General features: G+C 41.5%; 1 protein-coding gene across 9 annotated transcripts in view; it reads right to left on the bottom strand.

Moving 5' to 3' along the window:
* The window catches only part of TENM1 (teneurin transmembrane protein 1), a 1,396,333-nt gene that overhangs the window by 142,416 nt on the left and 1,235,322 nt on the right, over positions 1 to 18,595 (bottom strand). For all 9 annotated transcript variants that reach the window (XM_074962522.1, XM_074962525.1, XM_074962521.1 and 6 more), the window contains 2 exons: positions 3,436 to 3,621; positions 2,191 to 2,214 (listed from right to left, as the gene is read on the bottom strand). In XM_074962522.1, coding sequence (XP_074818623.1) covers positions 2,191 to 2,214; positions 3,436 to 3,621 — 210 coding nt within the window. The remainder of the gene's footprint in view (positions 1 to 2,190; positions 2,215 to 3,435; positions 3,622 to 18,595) is intronic.

Genomic DNA, 18,595 nt, shown 5'->3' with positions numbered 1-18,595 from the left:
GCCCACGAGACCCTCCTGCCCAGTTCTGGGGCCAGTCAGGAGACAGGGGAGGAGGGTGGATGAGGCAGGGTTTGGGGGGGGCATCAAGAAATGCAGGGGGTTGGATGGGGCAGGAGTCCCCAGGGGGCTGGGGTGGGCCACGACCCCCTCATGGGGCGAGGAGGGAACCGGTTGTTAAGATTTTGGCAGCTTATTCACTGTGTAAGTCTAATAATTCTCAGGTAACCTAGGGCTCTTTGTATGGACATTTTTTATTGTTATTTAATTCTGAAGAGATAAAATAATAAATACATAAATAGGTGCCCAATCCTTTTTGGAATCCTGCTTCGTCTGATATCTCTGCTGAGAGCCATCTTCCCAGGGGACAGTAGAAACAAAAACAATGAGGAGTACTAGTGGCACCTTAGAGACTAACAAATTTATTTGGGCATAAGCTTTCATGGGCTAAAACCCACATCATCAGATGCATGGAGTGGAAAATACAGTAGGAAGATATGTATAACAGTACATGAGAAGATGGGAGTTGCCTTACCAAGTGAGGGGTCGAGACAATTCAATTAAAATGGGCTATTATCAACAGGATGAAAAATCACTTTTGTAGTGGTAATGAGGGTGGCTCATTTCAAACAGTTGACAAGAAGGTGTGAGTAACAGTAGGGGGAAATTTTTTAGTTCTTGTATTGACTCATCCACTCCCAGTCTTTATTCAGGCATAATTTGATGGTGTCCAGTTTGCAAATTAATTCCAGTTCTGCAGTTTCTCGTTGGGACAGTGTGATTTCTTACACAACAGTGTGGCTAGGACTGAGAGATTGCTTCCAAACCATGAAAGACATAGACATGTAGGGCCAGAAACAAGCCATAGGCCCTGCAGAGCAAATTTATGTCAAAGGACATGCACAGGGTGCAAATCTACACAGAATTTGGCTCTTTGGGTCTGGAATGGTTTAATCAACTATATCATCTGTAGCCCAGATAGCGTTTTCTGCCAAAGGGCAAACACACAAATTGCTCAAAGCAGCAACCAATGCGGGTGTGAGGTAGAGCAAATATTTATAAATCCCTCTAAAAAGAAAAGGAGGACTTGTGGCACCTTAGAGACTAACCAATTTATTTGAGCATGAGCTTTCGTGAGCTACAGCTCACTTCATCGGATGCATACCGTAGAAATTGCAGAATACATTATTATATACACAGACACCATGAAACAATACCTCCTCCCACCCCACTCTCCTGCTGGTAATAGCTTATCTAAAGTGATCATCAAGTTGGGCCATTTCCAGCACAAATCCAGGTTTTCTCACCCTCCGCCCCCCCTGGATTTGTGCTGGAAATGGCCCAACTTGATGATCACTTTAGATAAGCTATTACCAGCAGGAGAGTGGGGTGGGAGGAGGTATTGTTTCATGGTGTCTGTGTATATAATGTCTTCTGCAATTTCCACAGTATGCATCTGATGAAGTGAGCTGTAGCTCACGAAAGCTCATGCTCAAATAAATTGGTTAGTCTCTAAGGTGCCACAAGTACTCCTTTTCTTTTTACGAATACAGACTAACACGGCTGTTACTCTGAAACCTATAAATCCCTCTGAATCTCAAAACCTCACACGGTACTGTACAATGCCAGGTTTTAAAACATGTGTTGTTTTACATTTCTCCCCCACCTCCAAAGTCTTAGAGAAGCATATTTCCTTCACAAATGAAACCTACTCTCTAGCTGCAGATGATAAAAATATGGAAATGTTGTTCTAATAGAAGGAAGGATTGACACAAATTATTCTGGTAATACCAAGTCCTCAGTGCTGTCATCACTCCGTGAATGGAAACCATGAGCAGAAATCTGACTCGCCTCACGTAGCATATTACATATATATGGAAATTGGTAACCAAATGTGAAAGCCACATTCCAGTCATGCTTACTTTAGACACCTCTGCTTCTGATGAAATATTGAGACAATATAAAGAGCTAAGAATGCAGAATGTACTGATATTTTGTTTGACAAACGAGACCTCTCTGTAAATAGATACCTACCTATCCAGTTATCCATTTGATCGATCCTGGATAAATATTGTATCTTAACGGTACAGGAAATGGGAGGCTCAAAAGGGAACAAGTCACCCAAATACCCCCATTCCCAACACTTTTATACCCTTTCATTATTCCTTTGCAATGCTGATATGAAAAGCTTACCTCGCACAGCATCCAAGTAGTGAGCTTAAAAAAGAAAAAACAAAACTGTGATAGATTGAATTTCAAACACAGAAACCATTTGCTAACAGTTTACCATACTTTGGTTAAGATAAAGTGCCTCTCTCTTATTGTAATCAGGTCTATTCCTACCACTTTGAATAAAACAAATAGCTGATTTTGTTATCCAGGATGTCAGAAAGGACTCATATAGCAACAAACAATAATTGCAGCTACGTGTGTGTTCTTCAGTTATTGTTTTTTAATATTATGGGCACTACCATGTGTAATGCAAGCTGTGCCTTCTACTTAATTCACTCATTGCTTAGTTATCTTCCTTTTAAAACCAAAACTAAATCTCTTGAACAAAATCATTTTTTACTAACAATAAAGAAAATTACCTTTATTTTTTATCAATTTTACTCCCTATAAGCAGGTATTATAAGGTAATTGAATCACTGGCTATAGAATTTAGCCATTTAATTAAATGAGGAAGGGCGAAATTTTCAAAATACAGAAAAGAAAAACGATAAGCGCAGTATTTGCAAAGCCTGAAAATTTGGACTACCTACCTCTCAAAATTAGGTATCCTGTTCTCTTACATGCAATTAAAATGTTTAAGAATAAGAATGCTCTGGGAAAACAGTAATGACATTTTGGCAAGAAACACTATTAAGCTTTGTAAAAATGTGTCACATTTTATTAAAATATAACAATTAACATTTGTACAGCTGAGTAGTGACTTCTGAAAAGACCCATAAACTTTAGCTTCTTATTAACAATATTGTAGTTGTCGGCTGCTGTAAAACCATCTCTTGTGACAAGCAAAATATTTAAATCCTATGATGGGAAGGCAGCAGATTTAGAATTATTTAAGCTGCCTGCTAGTTTCAGCCTCTCACAACTTTTATTAATAATTTTTAAGTATTTTTTTTATGATTCTCAGTACCTATAGGAATGTAGCTCAGCTGTGCATTAGAATGTAACCTATAGAGCTTTGATTGGATACGTCCAACTGTTACATCAGTATTGCTGCATGTAAAGCAAAAGCTGCACTGACCAGTCTGTGGGACAAATATGGATATGGTGTAAGTGTGTGCCAATCCATCAAAGTCAGTGGAGAGGCATCTGTGTACTCCAGGCCTGAATTTGGCTCTCTAATTTTTCCAAAAGATCTTCAAGTTGATGGCTGCAGCAGATCTTCCTATTAGCTAGTCAGCCTTTAAAAAAAAACATATAAAATCTTACCAATGGTGCAATGATCCCCTTCCCATCCAGGGCTGCACTCACACTTCCCATCTTTGCACTGGCCATGTTCAGCACAGTGAGAGTGGCATGTACGTTCCTCACAGCTTGGTCCTACCCAGCCTTCTTCACATTGGCATATTCCTCTTGAACAAACCCCATGGCTGCCACAGTCCATAGTGCATAATTCTATACAGGATTCAAAGAATACATACTTTTAGATGGTAATATCATGTTTTGTTATGGACTATGCATGATAATGCATACAGACATCGGTCATCAAGAGTGATTAAATGAAGGACTTTTATCATGAAATACAGGTTGCAACCACACGAACTACTCCTTCGTTAGCAGCAAGTAAGTAGCAATCCTTATATTTGTTAGGGCCAGCCGCTAATTGCATGCCATAGAACCCTGATCCAAAGCCCACTGAAACCAATGATAAGACTTCCATTTACTTGGGTGCATTTTGGATCAAGCCCTAAGCCAGTGTATATCACATCCATTCCTGATTCTGATAGGTGTTTCCAGAAATCTAGGACACAGTTTTTATTTAAACAGTTTGAAAAGTACAGGGTCCAGGTGGATTGAGTTAAAAGACAAAGTGTGACTAATTTATTACAGCAAAGTGATCCCTGAGATATTAATCAGTTTGTACCAATGGTAATGACCTTCACTTATGGCAATAAAAGCCAACGAGCTAATACACAGAAAGGAAATAACACATGTCAAACAGCAAGCAACCCACAGCCCTGGAAAAATACAGTATTACTCATATATAGGTCCCTCATCACAGGAATATGTCCCAAATTCTGCAATGGTTTTCAAGGTCTGTGTTTAAAAAGCTTTGCTTTTGCCCATCAACGGCTGGCTGATCAAACTATAAAAACTATTTCATGGTGACAAGATCAGTTCTTGCACGTCATTTCTATTCACAGTAAATTTTTCTGCATGGATGGGGCACTAGTGAAACTCCATTCATAGTGAAGGAGAATTAAAAGTCCTGAATTGTTTCAATAAATCACAATATGTCAGTTGCAATTCTACCTCCACTTAGAGTGAAGTTGTTCTGTGAAAAGAATGGTTTCATTATAAGAGGGCTCAATATAGTTTAAATTTATTTAAAATAATTAGTTTCAGCAGACAGAATTTGCTTGTTATTCTGCAATTAACCTGCCAGAGGAATGTTTCCTCCTCCTTCTCAGAAGCTAGTTGATAGCACTATAAGTATAAGCCAGAATAACCATGTCTGTTCTGATTTAAAACGGGATTTAAAATGTGTAACATACCAAATGGTGGAAAGATTTTCCCCTGACAGGTTTTAAAGAATGATAATTTCTTACTCTGAACTATTGTATATAAACACTCCCCCTTGAATGTCTGTAATGGCAAAAAGTGACACTCTATATGAATTTTTTTTTAAAAGTACATATTTAAATTCTTTATCAATTTCAATCTTTCAACAGAAAGAAAGAAGTAATAAAAACCAACCCCCCATGCAATAACATTACAGATGTTGACAGCTGCGTGATTTACAACATATGTATAGGAATGTCATTTTTAATGTTTTAGGGTCAGGAACAGTTTTATTCAGCAATACCTTTTAAAAACATTCTATGTAGATAACTATATATATATATATATATATATATATATATATATATATATAACTATATATAAACCTTATAGGCTACAAAAATGACAAAATTATGCTAAAATACAAATATATTTCCTTGGGGAATATATTGCAAGTGAGCATGAAAAAATACAGACAGACTTTAAAGTTTTGTTGAAATAATTTAGTATTACTGAGTGCCTTTAGCATGTTGCAATGCACAACACTTGTATAAATTAAATCTGGATAAAGTTCAGCATTTCTCCTTTGCTTACCTAAAGAAGAACAATTTTATTCAACAGACCCTTCAGTTGTCTCCCAGAAAGTGTTATGTCCACAAAATTTACTATTTTGGGTAAATGCTTCCAGTGCAGCAAATTACACCCATCCACTTAGCTCGAGAGTACAGGCTAGCTCCTTAGCTGGTATAAATTAGCATAGCTGCATTGACTTCAACAGAACTATGCTAATTTATACCAGTCGAGGATCTGGCTCAGGTTAATTACACCAGATGAGGATATCTGTAATTAGACAGACCCAAATCCTGCATTGTTGCTGCTTTTCACATGTTAACATAGCCAGGCACAGAAGGATCAGCCAGGCGTAGAGAGATGATCTGATAATATAGTGCCAATGTGCTGACACCTACATCACCTCCAGCCATTGTCAGCATAGTGGATGCAACAGGGTTGGAGAATCCACACTGTTCAAGTAGACCAGAAATATGGCAAAACTAGTTCTCATGTAACAAATTGCAGTGAATAAAATCAGCCTTGTGAGTAAAAGATGTGGTCTGGCTGGCCCAGATATTGTTATTGTTTTATCTCAACATTACCAATCTAAATCTAGCTCACCAAATAAAATGACTGCCATTTACTGGCTTGGATGAAATAAGCAGAGCAGACTGAAAATGGAAACAAAAATGCATACCTGTGAAAAACTTCAAAAATACTAAGTCATGTTCTTCATTCCAAATGCTGTGAAATAACCTGGATAAAAAGCCCAGGCTCTGTGTGCTCTCTCTGTTTCCCTCTTCTCCTGTACCAGCAGCTCTTTGTACTCTCATTGCCTGCCACCCTCCATTCCAGCATCCCACATTCTGCCCCCCATGCCAGGGGTTCTGTGTGCTCCCTCATTCTCCTCTAATCCTCGTGCCCCTAATCAGATGCCAGTGGCACCATGTGTCCCCCATATCCATTTCAAGTTTTCAGATTTTCACCAAATTCAATAGGGTTCTGGGCACTGATGCCTAGAATATTTCCTGAAATTTTGGAACAGATCGGATGCAGAATTCAAAAGTTATTGCATTGCACTGAGACAGAGAAATGCCTTCAAATTGAGTGTAGGGCCTCACTTTGGTCAGTCAAAAGGACAACAGTTCTAGACCAGTGATCTCTTCATATGCCTTCTGAAGTCAAAGGAAAATTTGAAAACAATTCCTGCCATGAACTAATGAACCAGTGGCTGCCCTGGAGAACTGACACTGTTTTCCTTTGAAAGCTAATGGTGAAATTCAACATTTCTCTGATAATAAGGCTGCAAAGCGGAGAAGATACTTTGTTCAGTTGCCTCCTCTTGCTCAAACACTTGACACATCAGCACTCTGTGGGCAGAGTCTGAACTCTCAGGTTTCCATCATTGTTTCAATTAGTTAATATTAAGCTCCTAAAAACGCTGTTTAAGAGGACACTGGAGAGGGATTCTTCAGGCTGGGAGATCCAAGTACAGTTCTCATGACTCTTCAGGCAAGGCACGAGAAATCAAATCTAATGACCATCCTAACTACAGCAAAATAGCACAAGCACACAGAAGGTTTCCGTTTAAAACCAGGAGCTCACCTAATAAATATGACTAAGCATGCGCTTTCAGTTCAAGCTACCGTGTTCTGAATATCCAAACACACAACAAACTCTTTAGTTCTTCTTGGAGAAAAACATATGCATAAAATCCCCCAAACTGGAAGAAACAATAGCTGACTACATTTCTGTTTGTCCTGGTAGACCATGTTCGCATAGGAAGTTAAACAAAAGAATACTCCACAGTGGATGGTACTGAGATACTCTAGTGATGAGCAGAATATAAAACCCCAAAATAGGTAGATGGTCCCAAACAATTCTGTCCATAAATGTCACATCATAAAAAAGCTCAAAGATCATGTAATTGCTATACTGGACCCTTTGTTAAATTATGTCTGTTCTTCCTTCCACGACACTGGATGCTTTAAGGGCTCAGAACCATCCCGGATGAGCATGTCCTTAATTCTGAATGTTCATTAATTTTGTTAGAAGACATCATATACAGTCTGAAGCATTATTGGTAGATATTCTTGAAAAGGAGACAAATCTGTTGATCATTCTGGGGCTAATCTAAAAAGCATTAAAAATTCACTTCATATTCTTTATTTTAATTATCTAAGTCAACAATGAGTTCGCTTAACTGTGTTTTATAATAAGTTTCTAATTGCATAATAGGAAAAAGAAAATTAAAGCTAAATATTTTATAGATTCTAATGATAAGATTTCTATGTTATTTCAACATACTTCAGGAATAACTCAGCTAGAATATTATGTTAAAATATAAAAATATATGTAAACAAAAGTTTTCATATAATCTTAAAATAAAAAACTCTTTCATTTTACTTTCCCCACATATTTAAATGATGAACCTTGTGCTACAGATATTCTAAACCCTTAAGTGTCATATTCATAACTTGGAAATCCATTTATTAAAAAATGGATTTCCATAAAGATTAGAAATTAATCTAACCCGACTTTTACCCAATATGCTTAACTGCTGGAGGCTATGAAAATTCACCTATCTGGGCCTAATAAAGAAAGTTTTTTTTCAATTTAAATATACATTGCATTTAATAAGCTTGCATAATAATTTCAACAATATTCCTGAGCTTTTTAAATTACCTACCTGCTGTGTCCTGGAGACAACCCTGTTCTATCTTTCATTTTTTCAGCAACTGATTTTATTAATATAATTTTTTCTCCCACAAAAGTTTAAAAACTTAAATTGCAAGTTTCAAAAGTGACAGAGCTGTTTCTGAATGACACCAAATGGTGGCATTGTCTGCACTAGAAAAGGTTCCAGTTCCCCAAATGAAATGAGTTATATTGGCAAAAGGACTTTTTGCTGGTATAACTATGGATACACGGGGGCTTTTGCTGGAATAGTTGTGTCAGGGTTGTGATGAAAACACAAGGACTTCCTTTTATACTTTATAAATCATCCAGCGTTTTTACAGACCTTCTCTCTCTTTCTCCCCCATCGTTTTCTTTCTGTTGCTTTGTTTTCTTGATTTATTCTGATTATTTGGGCTGAATTTAATTTTTCTTATTCCCCCATGGCCTACAATTGTCTTAAAATATTGTCTCATAGCTAGGAAACACCCTGCTATGGTGTTTACCATGGGGTGAAAGATTAGACTTAAACTGTTTTTAGGCCAGATTCTCCTTTGAATCATTGTCTTCAATGCAGCTGTGCTGATTTAACATGAGCTGAGGAGCTAGCCCTGTATGTGAAATGTTTTATGAATTTAAGATATCATATATAATAGTCCAGCTTTGCTGCTGAAGGTCAAATGGGTATAAGTAGACCCAAGACTCTAATTGGACCGTTAACCATCATGAGCCCAACTGCCTGAATGGATGGCCAAGAGGAATGGGAATCAAGGAACCTGACTAATACCCAGTTTCCTCTCTCTTTTCTGTGTTGTCTGTTTGTTAGATTTGTCCCAAAAATAATTACTGCAACTGTGATTAATGGTGGATTTACTGGAAACTGCAAAATGTTGGATGCTTCTGCTTTTAATTGTGCCTAGTGAATACAGATGATTTTCATGTCATTGCTCATGTTAAGGAATGCCTTACTTGATGAGCAGTCCCATTGGTTTCTAAAGGGTTACTCATGGCATAGGATACTCCTCAATGAGGTAAGGCTGTCAAAGAATCAAGGTGTCAACATCAAAGTATGCACTGAAAACCATTATTCAGATACTTATTCAGTACAATATAGCCCATCAGCACAACATGACCACCTATCCTGCCCATATAGCAGAGCCAACACTGCCCCAAACAATCAGTTTCACTTTAAATTTAAACTGTTAGCTCTTTGCTTTTAAACTTAATGCAGAGAAAATATTTGCGACGTATCATTTCCCAGACTTCCAAGTTACATTTCTTATGTTTGTACCTGCCACGAGGCATTACCATCCAGCATGCCCCCTTGCAGCCATTCATGGCTCTGTAGGTATATTGCAGTCAGGGACCCCTCAGGTTCTTTCAGTCAATTACTCAGACTAAATTGGTTCAAGACATGTATCCCTCATGAGATCTGATTTATTAACTCCTTCCATCTAGTGTAACTCACTTTGGTTAGTTGCCCTAGATCACTCCAGTCTGGGTGCACAGAAGAGTCCTAGTCACCTCTTTCAAAACAGGTGTCCTCAGCTCTTCTCCTTGAAGCTGGGCTGTAAATTAGCCAGTCTCTCTGTCTCTTCTTAAGCCAGGAGTCCCCTGATTGTTCTGGAACCTTTCCCTTACCCAGGGAAAAGGGACCTACTTAGCCTGGGGCTAATATATCCGCCTTCTATTACTCTCCTATAGCCATCTGGCCCGACCCTGTCACAACGGGTAAACATTAATTTCACCAAATGCACACAAACCATGAAAAAATATTTCCATCAATACTAATTGAAATTTACAAATAAGCAAAGTAAGAAAAATGCTGCTAGAGAACTTATTAAAGTTTGATCTACTCTGTGTACTTTGAAATGTGATACTGGTGATTTGTGTTTAATGGTTATAAAGTTTTAACATTTTGAATCCCAACGTCTACTGTCACAAAATAAGTATTGTCTGCCTCCCATTGTCTGAGCCCCTCATAAATTTCCCACAACTGTGAAAATTTCTATTGATACAAATAAAAACATGCTGAAAAGTAATCATCAATATTATCCATCAAAATTATATAAAAAACCCCTAATTCTACCAATCCTAGTTTTAAATTAGCCAGCTGCAAGATTTTAGCCCACTTCTGCCTCAGCTGGCTTCTTTCCCCGCAATTAGACCTCAGAGGGTTCAGCAGACCAGTGTTCTCCTGCTGGTGTCTGCCCTGCTATAAGGGAGGGAGCAGCATTTATGCTGACCCCAATCCCCTGTTTATCCCCAATTTGTTGGGTAAGAGGGGAGCATTACTTCACCTTCTCTGCAAGGCTCCTGGCCCCAGGCCCTTAAAGACACAGGGATGAGATTTCCTCCGAAGCACTACTTATATCTGGGACACTTCCTCTTTATCAATATCTTCTAGATCCGTATGTGTGTGTGTATCTATATCCGTATCAGACCTTTCACAAGCTTAATGGGCCACTCCACATGATGGGGTTGGGCTGACCACTAGGCACCACTATCCTGAAAGGAAGCAGACTACCCCATCATAGTGCCACAGCCCAAACCACATAAAATAAAAACAACATTGGAACTAAGTTGCTGTATCTTTTTATGCGTTACTCATAATAATGTCTCCCCATCACTGGAGTAACTATTAATTGCTTTCTGGAAATAATCCTGCCCCATCTCAATGGATACATTTCTGATGCATTAAGTACTCAAAAAAAAAGCTTTCATGATTTCCAGTAGCAATGCTGCCGTCAACAAGCTCACTGGCTCGTGTAGGGTATTATAGGATATAGTCTGCTCACTTTATAAAATATCTGCATGTAAGTGGATTTTTAACATTTTAATACAGTTACTCATAATGCTAGACTAATTTGGAAAATATCTTTCACAAACTTGGAGCCTTAATTTTCTTGACAATCAATTTGTGTAAGAAAATAATCACTGGACAGACAAAGAAGTCAGCAGAGACTGATACAATACCCCCCACCATTTGATGTTTTCAATCACATTTTTCTGTCCAGTTTTATTTCTCATCTGTGGAATATTTTCTTCCTGATCCAAATCCAATTTGTATAAAAAACCCAACCTGTATTGATTTTTCACAGTTCAAAAATCTAATCAATGCAACTTTATGAATCTGGACTGGCAATGGTAAACACACCAATAGATATTTCATTTCATGGACCCAAAGCTCTGGAAATTGATACTACTGAGAAGGATTAACGCATTCACCAGTGGGCATAGCTTTGTTTACTAAGCTATGATATTGGTGTAAAACAGAAATACAATTATGCTGTGTCTGACTCACAAGGGATTTTACCAGCAGAATTTGTCTCTTCTTTTTTAGATCTAGAGATGATACAGGTTGACAGGTCAGATAAGACTTGTGGGAAATGTTTTAAAATAAATGAACAGAAGTGTAATCTAATAGCAAGGAAGATTACACTGACATGGGGTGAGTGGGGAAACCCCATTGTGCTCTGTCCAGACTGTTTTATATTGGGCTTCTCAAGTAAATGTATGTGAGGTTTCTGTGTCAAATACTGTCCTTTTTCATAGTTATCTCAATTACTTTGTTTCAGCCTTACATGCTGTAAGCAGAGCAGCTACAGAGTGGTCACTAGAGATTCATGCTCTGGCTAACAAGCTCTGTAAACTGCTTCCCAATAATCTGGGAACAACAGGAGGGAATTTCTTTCAGTGCATATTATTTTCTATGTATGGCTCGTTCAATCAGAGTACTAGGGAGGGAGCAGTGCAAAAAAGTGAATTTTGAGCCAGTAATGAGTGGGATAGAAGAACTGTTACAGAAACACAAAGACAAGGCTGCATGGAGGAATTCACTGGTAGAAGGAAAATGTAATACAGGATTCCTCAGGCGTGAGGCCCACAGATGCAAGATTGAAGCCAGAAGCCAGGTAGACATGAGAGTTGGGGAAAGAAGTGAAACCACTGAGTCAGTGATGTATCATGAAATGCAAATGGAAATCAGTGAAAGACATTATAGATAGTAAAGTTAGTGAGAAATATGTCCAAGGAGGCCTTGGAAGTTGACCATTAGAAAAAAATAAAATAGGCAAAGAGCTCATTCATTAGGTAAGTTTGGTAAAGCTGACAGAGATGGGCTTAACTGCTTCTTTAAAGCCTGAGAACTGCCATTTCTGGGAACAGAAGCCTGTGTGACTGGATCAGGAATTTTCCGCAGTTAAGCACAAAATGGTTCATGGATAATTTGAGAATAGGACAATTATTATTATTATTATTGAAAAAGGCTAAATTCAGAGACTACATGACTCCCAATTAATTATTTAATCAGTTCTATCCTTAATATTAAATTAAGAAGAAACACGATTTTAAAGTGCTGTTTATACATAGTAGATAACAACTGCAATTCACTCAATTCACCTTAGAATATGGCTTACTAAGAAAAATGACTATGTAAACATTTAACTGACCCAGTGCATGTGCTCACTGTGTGCAACCTTCAGAGATTTATCTGACTGTAGAAACAAAAATACATTTCTACTGCTGTTTACTTCTGCTACCCCTGCAAAGCCAACATTGCTGAGAGGGAGGGCACTATTCCTTATCATACATAATCGAGATAATTATTTAGTAACTTAAATTCAAATGCAACTGTGCAAACCCAAAGGCAGCCCCAGACCTGCATATGTGCAACTGATGGCTAAGTTTGGATGGGAGACGATGCTGAGAAGTAAAGGACACAGTGGGTATATCTACACTGCACTCTAAGCCTGGACTCTGGCTCAAGAAAAACCCAACAAATAAGTACTCAGGACATGGGCTCTAGGATTCTGGTGCGGGGTTTGTCAGAGCCCAAATCTTGCCATGACTCAGGTGAAAGCCCTGTCATTTTGCAGCAAGGATGCAACTGATGCTGCAGATTCATGCCAGAAGGTCTGTGTAGTGCCGCACAGACGTATTAACAAACTGTGAGATGGGTTCAGGAATTGTAAACCCAGGTTTACAATGTAGAGTGGACACTCAAGCACAGGCTTGGAAACAGAGTCCACAAGCCTGGGTCCCACAGACCTGGGCTTAGTGTGCAGTGTAGACATACCCAGTGTGACTTTCAGAGCCTAAGTTGAGGAATCTGGGCTGGCAGTTTAAAAAAAAAAAGTCTCTTGTTTTACTTGAAAACGGAGCTAATTTAATACGGAAACAAAGGGACAATGTCCAGGGTATCCACATTGCTACGTTAAAGTCATTTTTCAGGGAAGAACTACACTTTGCTTTAACAAGCTAGCAACCCTATGATCTCCTGAAATGTATTATTTGTATCTCAGCAAAGACATAAAGTATATGTGAACACACTCCTGAAACAGCCAAAGCTTATGACTGGGTACAACGCTCCATCAGTCTCCCACCTGATTAAAAAACTTGCACCCTTCTCTTCGAGAACACAACACTGCACCATTCTTCTGATAACACCACCCATTCACAGCACATGCTTCATAGATTTTGTACTTCTCATAGCAAGAACCGCATGTCACCATCCCTTTTGCAATCACACATTCCTTTAGCTGCTAGAACAATTGTTTACATGGAACAAATAACTTTAGGAAAGTATTTAACTGTTGTCTGTAAGATATGTAGTTTGCAGATTTTGAAACCGTGTGTTCCGTTTAGTTCCTCTGTCTCCCTTCTCCCTTGCATGTGCTTCTCTGCCACCCACTCCATTCTTCTCAGCCCCCCTGCTTCCTGATACTCTTCTCTGCAGGCATTGTTTTGTTGAATTTCTTTCTCTCCTGGACATGCTGACCAACCACATGATACCTAAAGGCAGCTTGTCTCTCCCCTCAGCAGTAGCTGCTGCAATCAAGAGGCTGAGTTCCTGTAGAAATAGCTGGAAACAAGGATGAGCCAAGCACTGTGTGGACTAACAGCTTTCTGCAGACCATCAGAATGCAGTCCTTGGATCACAGTGTGGGAACTTCTGCTTTATACCATGATGATCTGTTCATTTAAATAGCCAAGACTTCCAAAGCCATGGGACTAGGACAGGGATGGGCAAACTTTTTGGACCGAGGACCACATCGGGGTTGCGCAACTGTATGGAGGACCGGGTAGGGAAGGCTTTGCCCCCCAAACAGCCTGGCGCCCGCCCGCACCCCCTATCTGCCCCCTCCCACTTTCCACCCCCTGACTGCCCCCCTCAGAACCCTCGACCCATCCAACACCCCCCTGCTCCTTGTCCCCTGACCACCCCCTCCCAGGACCCCCCGCCCCAAACCGCCCGCCCCGGGGAGCCCATACCCAATCCAACCCCCCCTGCTCCCTGACTGCCCCGCCCCCTATCCATCCCACTCCCGTTCCCTGCCCCCTCACCGCCCCAGAACCTCTGTCCCATCCAACCGCTCCCTGTCCCCTGACTGCCCCCTGGGACCCTCTACCTAATCTTTTCACCGCTGCGCATGTGCGCCACTGCCGCCCCCGCCCCCTTACCATGCTGCTCAGAGCGGCAGGAACTCGCAGCCCCGTGCCTGCGTGGTGGCATAGCTATGAGGGAGGGAGGACAGCAGGGGAGGGGCAGGGGACTAGCCTCCCCAGCCAGGAGCTCAAGGGCCGGGCAGGATGGTCCCGTGGGCCGGATGTGGCCCGCGGGCCTTAGTTTGCCCACCTCTGGACTGCATGAATGTATGTTGCACAATGGGATAAGGTACATGGAGTCTTTGCTCCATCTCCAGTAAAATGTATTTTCAATTACTGTAATATTTCACTTATTTTGTTTTGCATTTTTAAAAGAATTACTAGGTCTACATTTTAAAGCAAAAATCTTTATTGTGGACTAGACCCAGGAATTCGACTGTTTGTATTGTCACCCCTGGGATTATCTAAGTAATCAACAAGCCAGATAAAGCAATATGCAGGAGAAACGTGTATGAAGCTTTCATCATTTAACCTTCTGATAGACAGTAGTTTTCTATTTTCAGCGAAAAATTAACCTTTGTGGAATATTTCCCCGGGTAGCCTATATTATCATGATAGCTTTTTAAATTTATCATGCCACTACAATAAAATATTTTTTAAAGTACTATTCTAGAGGGATTTGTGCAACACAATTTTAGTCAGCAGATCCTAAAGGAGAATATCATAACTTTGATACCACAATGTGTTAAGGAAAATTAAAACATAGCATAAAAGGGACTTTATGCCTTCAAGTGCACAGCATGGTTTAGAAACTAATTTCCAAAGGAAATACAAAATTTAAGCATGCTGATTGAACTATAAACTTGCCTCTTATAAACAATCAACTTGCACTGAATTGTAAAGTAAACGTTTCAATAAAATGTGCTTGTACTTCCTTAGCCTAACAAATTTTAATGCTTTTTGTCATAAAACAAAAATTCCCTTTATTGGATTCTGACTAGGAGAAAAAACCCTTTGAATGCAAGGGACACCATTTTGTGTCACTAGCAGAGGTGAAAGTAAGCCAGTGCGCCGTACCGGACCGGCTTTCCGAGAGGGCAATTTAAAGCCCTGGGGTAGCGGCGGTGGGGCTCTGGGGGGATTTAAAGGGCCCCGGAGCTCCAGCCGCTGCTACTGCCCCGGGGCCCTTTAAATCCCCGCATGAGCCCTGCTGCCCGAGCCCTGGGGTAGGGGTAGGGGGGCTCTGGCGGGAATTTAAAGGGCCCTGGAGCTGCAGCTGCTGCTACCCCCCCAGGGCCCTTTGAATCCCAGCCTGAGCCCTGCTGCCCAAGCCCTGGGGTAGCGGCAGTGGCGGGGCTCTGGCGGGGATTTAAAGGGCCCCAGATCTCCAGCCCCCACTACCCTCCCGGGGCCCTTTAACTCCCCGCCTGAGCCCCGCTGCCGAAGCCCTGGGGTAGTGGTGGCGGGGCTTCAGAGGGGATTTAAAGGGCCGGGGCGCTAGCTGCGGCTGGAGCCCCAAGCCTTTTAATCCCCGCCTGAGCCCTGCTGCCCGAGCTCTGGGGTAGGGGTGAGGGGGCTCTGGCGGGGATTTAAAGAGCCCCGGAGCTCCAGCCACTGCTACTGCCCCGGCACTTTAAATTCCCGCCAGAGCCCTGCTGCCCGAGCCCTGGGGTAGCAGCGGTGGGGCTCCGGCGGGCATTTAAAGGGCCGGGGCGGTAGCGGCAGCTGGAGCCCCAGGGTCCTTTAAATCTCCAATGGAGCCCGGTCACTGCTACCCCAGGGCTTGGGCAGAAGGGCTCAGGTGGGGATTTAAAGGGCTTGGGGCTCCGGCAGCTGCTACCACAGCGAAGCCCCAGGCCCCTTAAAGCTCTGCCAGAGCCCAGAGCCCCGGGGTAGCGGTGGCAGCCAGGAGCCCCCAGGGCTCTTCAGTGATTTAAAGGGCCCGGGGCTCCACTGCAGTAGCGGCAGCTGGAGCCCTGGGCCCTTTAAATCGCCCCTGAGCCCCGGGGCTCCCAGCCACCTCTGCAGCTGGTAGCTCGGGGGTGATTTAAAGGGCCCTGGGCTCCCAGCTGCCACTACCGCAGCTGGAGCCCTGGCCCTTTAAATCAAGATTTAAAGGGCCCGGTGATTTAAGGCCCTGCCTCTTCCGGTTGAGGCCACACCTCTTCTGGTTGAGGCCACGCCCCCTGCTCAGGACTCCGGCATACCGGTAAGTCCTCTAACTTACTTTCACCCCTGGTCACTAGCTTTTATGAAGGACATTTTCCACCAGGACAAAGTGTGTGGTTGTTGTCGAGGTCAGATGAGGCTTAAAATGACAATGACTAGGAAGGCCCGATTGAAAAGAATGCTGCATTGTCTGGACACTACTGAAACAGCAAGCTCCTGACAGAGATCTAAACTAAGTGAACAAGCCCCTCCAAACTCATAGATTTTTGCTTAAATGCTTAGGCCCTGTGTGAATTTGGAGGGCCTGGCTTGGGGGGGGGGAGAGGGCGCGGCAGGGGAAGAGTAGTTACAATAAGTCATTTTGTGCTGAGATATTACTTTGCACTCTGTTGAGGTCATGATGAAAAGCAAGTCAGGACATTTTAATAACTGACAACTGGACATTCTGAGTGTTGGGGGTTATAACTTTAGGCCTGAGTCTATTTTCTTGATAATGCTGCCATAGCATGATTCACAGCTGCTTCCATGAATGCTTCCTGAGCTGCTCAGGATACGAGGGTGAACCACCTCCAGGCCTGTCCAAATGCCAGGGCTCAGAGGCCCACCTATTAATTCACACTGAACTGTAAGTATACAGTGCCCTTATCATACCTAGCCTATGCTGTGCATTACAGTGTCCTTATCAGGCCTGCCACGGACAGGATCACAACTAGAACAGGTACAGAATAATATGAAGTGGCAATGCTGCTTTCCTGCACTGTCCTGCTAACAGACCTCCTCCATGATCTGGAAAGACCATTCTCCAGGTGACAAGAAGTTAATTGAGCCTCCATGGCCATTCACTCTTGGTCCTGTCAGCTTGGCCTGCCAATAAGGATGGAAATTACCAGTAACTGTAAAACAGATACCAAGGCTAATACATAGTAAACTGAATCTAACATCTCACCTCACATATACTCAGCAGCAGTCTGAGAGTAAGGACTTTCATCCTTCAAAGTTGAGTTGGAATTGATCCTGTGAACTGAGAGGTGAAAGGTTTTGTATCTCATTACTAATTCCCTCAGCCATCTAGGCTCTTTGGAGATTGTTTTTCTTTACATTTTGTGAAGTATTTTAATGTTGGGAAAAGGCACCAGAGTGACACCCCTGGAGACCCAAGCCCTCTCTCCATCTACTTATGTATCATGGCATGGTCAGTGGCAATGCAAGCTTCTCCACAGTTCCCTGCCAGATGCCTCACCTGCTCTAGAGAGATCACTATTACTGCAGAGCTCAGACTCCATATACATTCATTGCTTGGCCTCTCTGTTTACTATATGTGAGAGAAAGGGAAAAGACTTTATCATCTCCAAACAAAATCCTGTCAGATGCTTCAATATTGTCCTTGATTTCTTTTATATTAGATCTAGCACCATCTAGGGGTAAGGGCTATAGAAGCAGACAAAGTGCCACTACCAAGCACATCAAAATTATTAGTTGTTTTGGAAAGGTAGATATTTTCAATTATGGTTGAAAGAGGACTGGGGGAACAGAGGGAAAGCTTAAGATTCAGAGGGGAAAGGGAGGAGAAGAGGCAATATTTTTTGGCATTCCTTCAAGTACTACCAGGGATCAAGGGATCAAGCATGGGTTGGCATGTAAAACTATCTCACAGTTTGCTTCATTGCCTCTTTCACACCCCTGACCTCTCCTTACCAATAAATGACTGCATCGGTCTTTTTGGTTCCTCCTGGTCTGGTTTCAGCATCTAGTGGATTATTAATTATTACTATTATTATTATTATTATTTATTACAGTGTTTCTTGCTGCCCTAATTTCTCACATTTTATATTCTCCAGTGATTGAATTAAGCATTCCATTCTTTTACTGCTACTAATTATTTTAAAAGGAATCTCATTCACAAGATGGCTTCTTGCAAACTCTTACAATTCTACAGGAAATACAGATCAAGCTGGTCACATAGTTTGCACTTTTCAATGAAATATACAGGGGTAAGAAGAGCTCTTCTACAATGTCAAACCATGCACAACAGGGGAAACTTCAATCATCCTTTTAATTTGCAGTGCAGTAATAGACCAGCTCC

The sequence above is a fragment of the Natator depressus genome, chromosome 9 (assembly GCF_965152275.1).
Source record: "Natator depressus isolate rNatDep1 chromosome 9, rNatDep2.hap1, whole genome shotgun sequence".
In the NCBI taxonomy this organism is placed as follows: domain Eukaryota; kingdom Metazoa; phylum Chordata; order Testudines; family Cheloniidae; genus Natator; species Natator depressus.
Note: the sequence above shows the minus strand (reverse complement) of the source record. Positions and strands in the feature narration are given on the sequence as shown.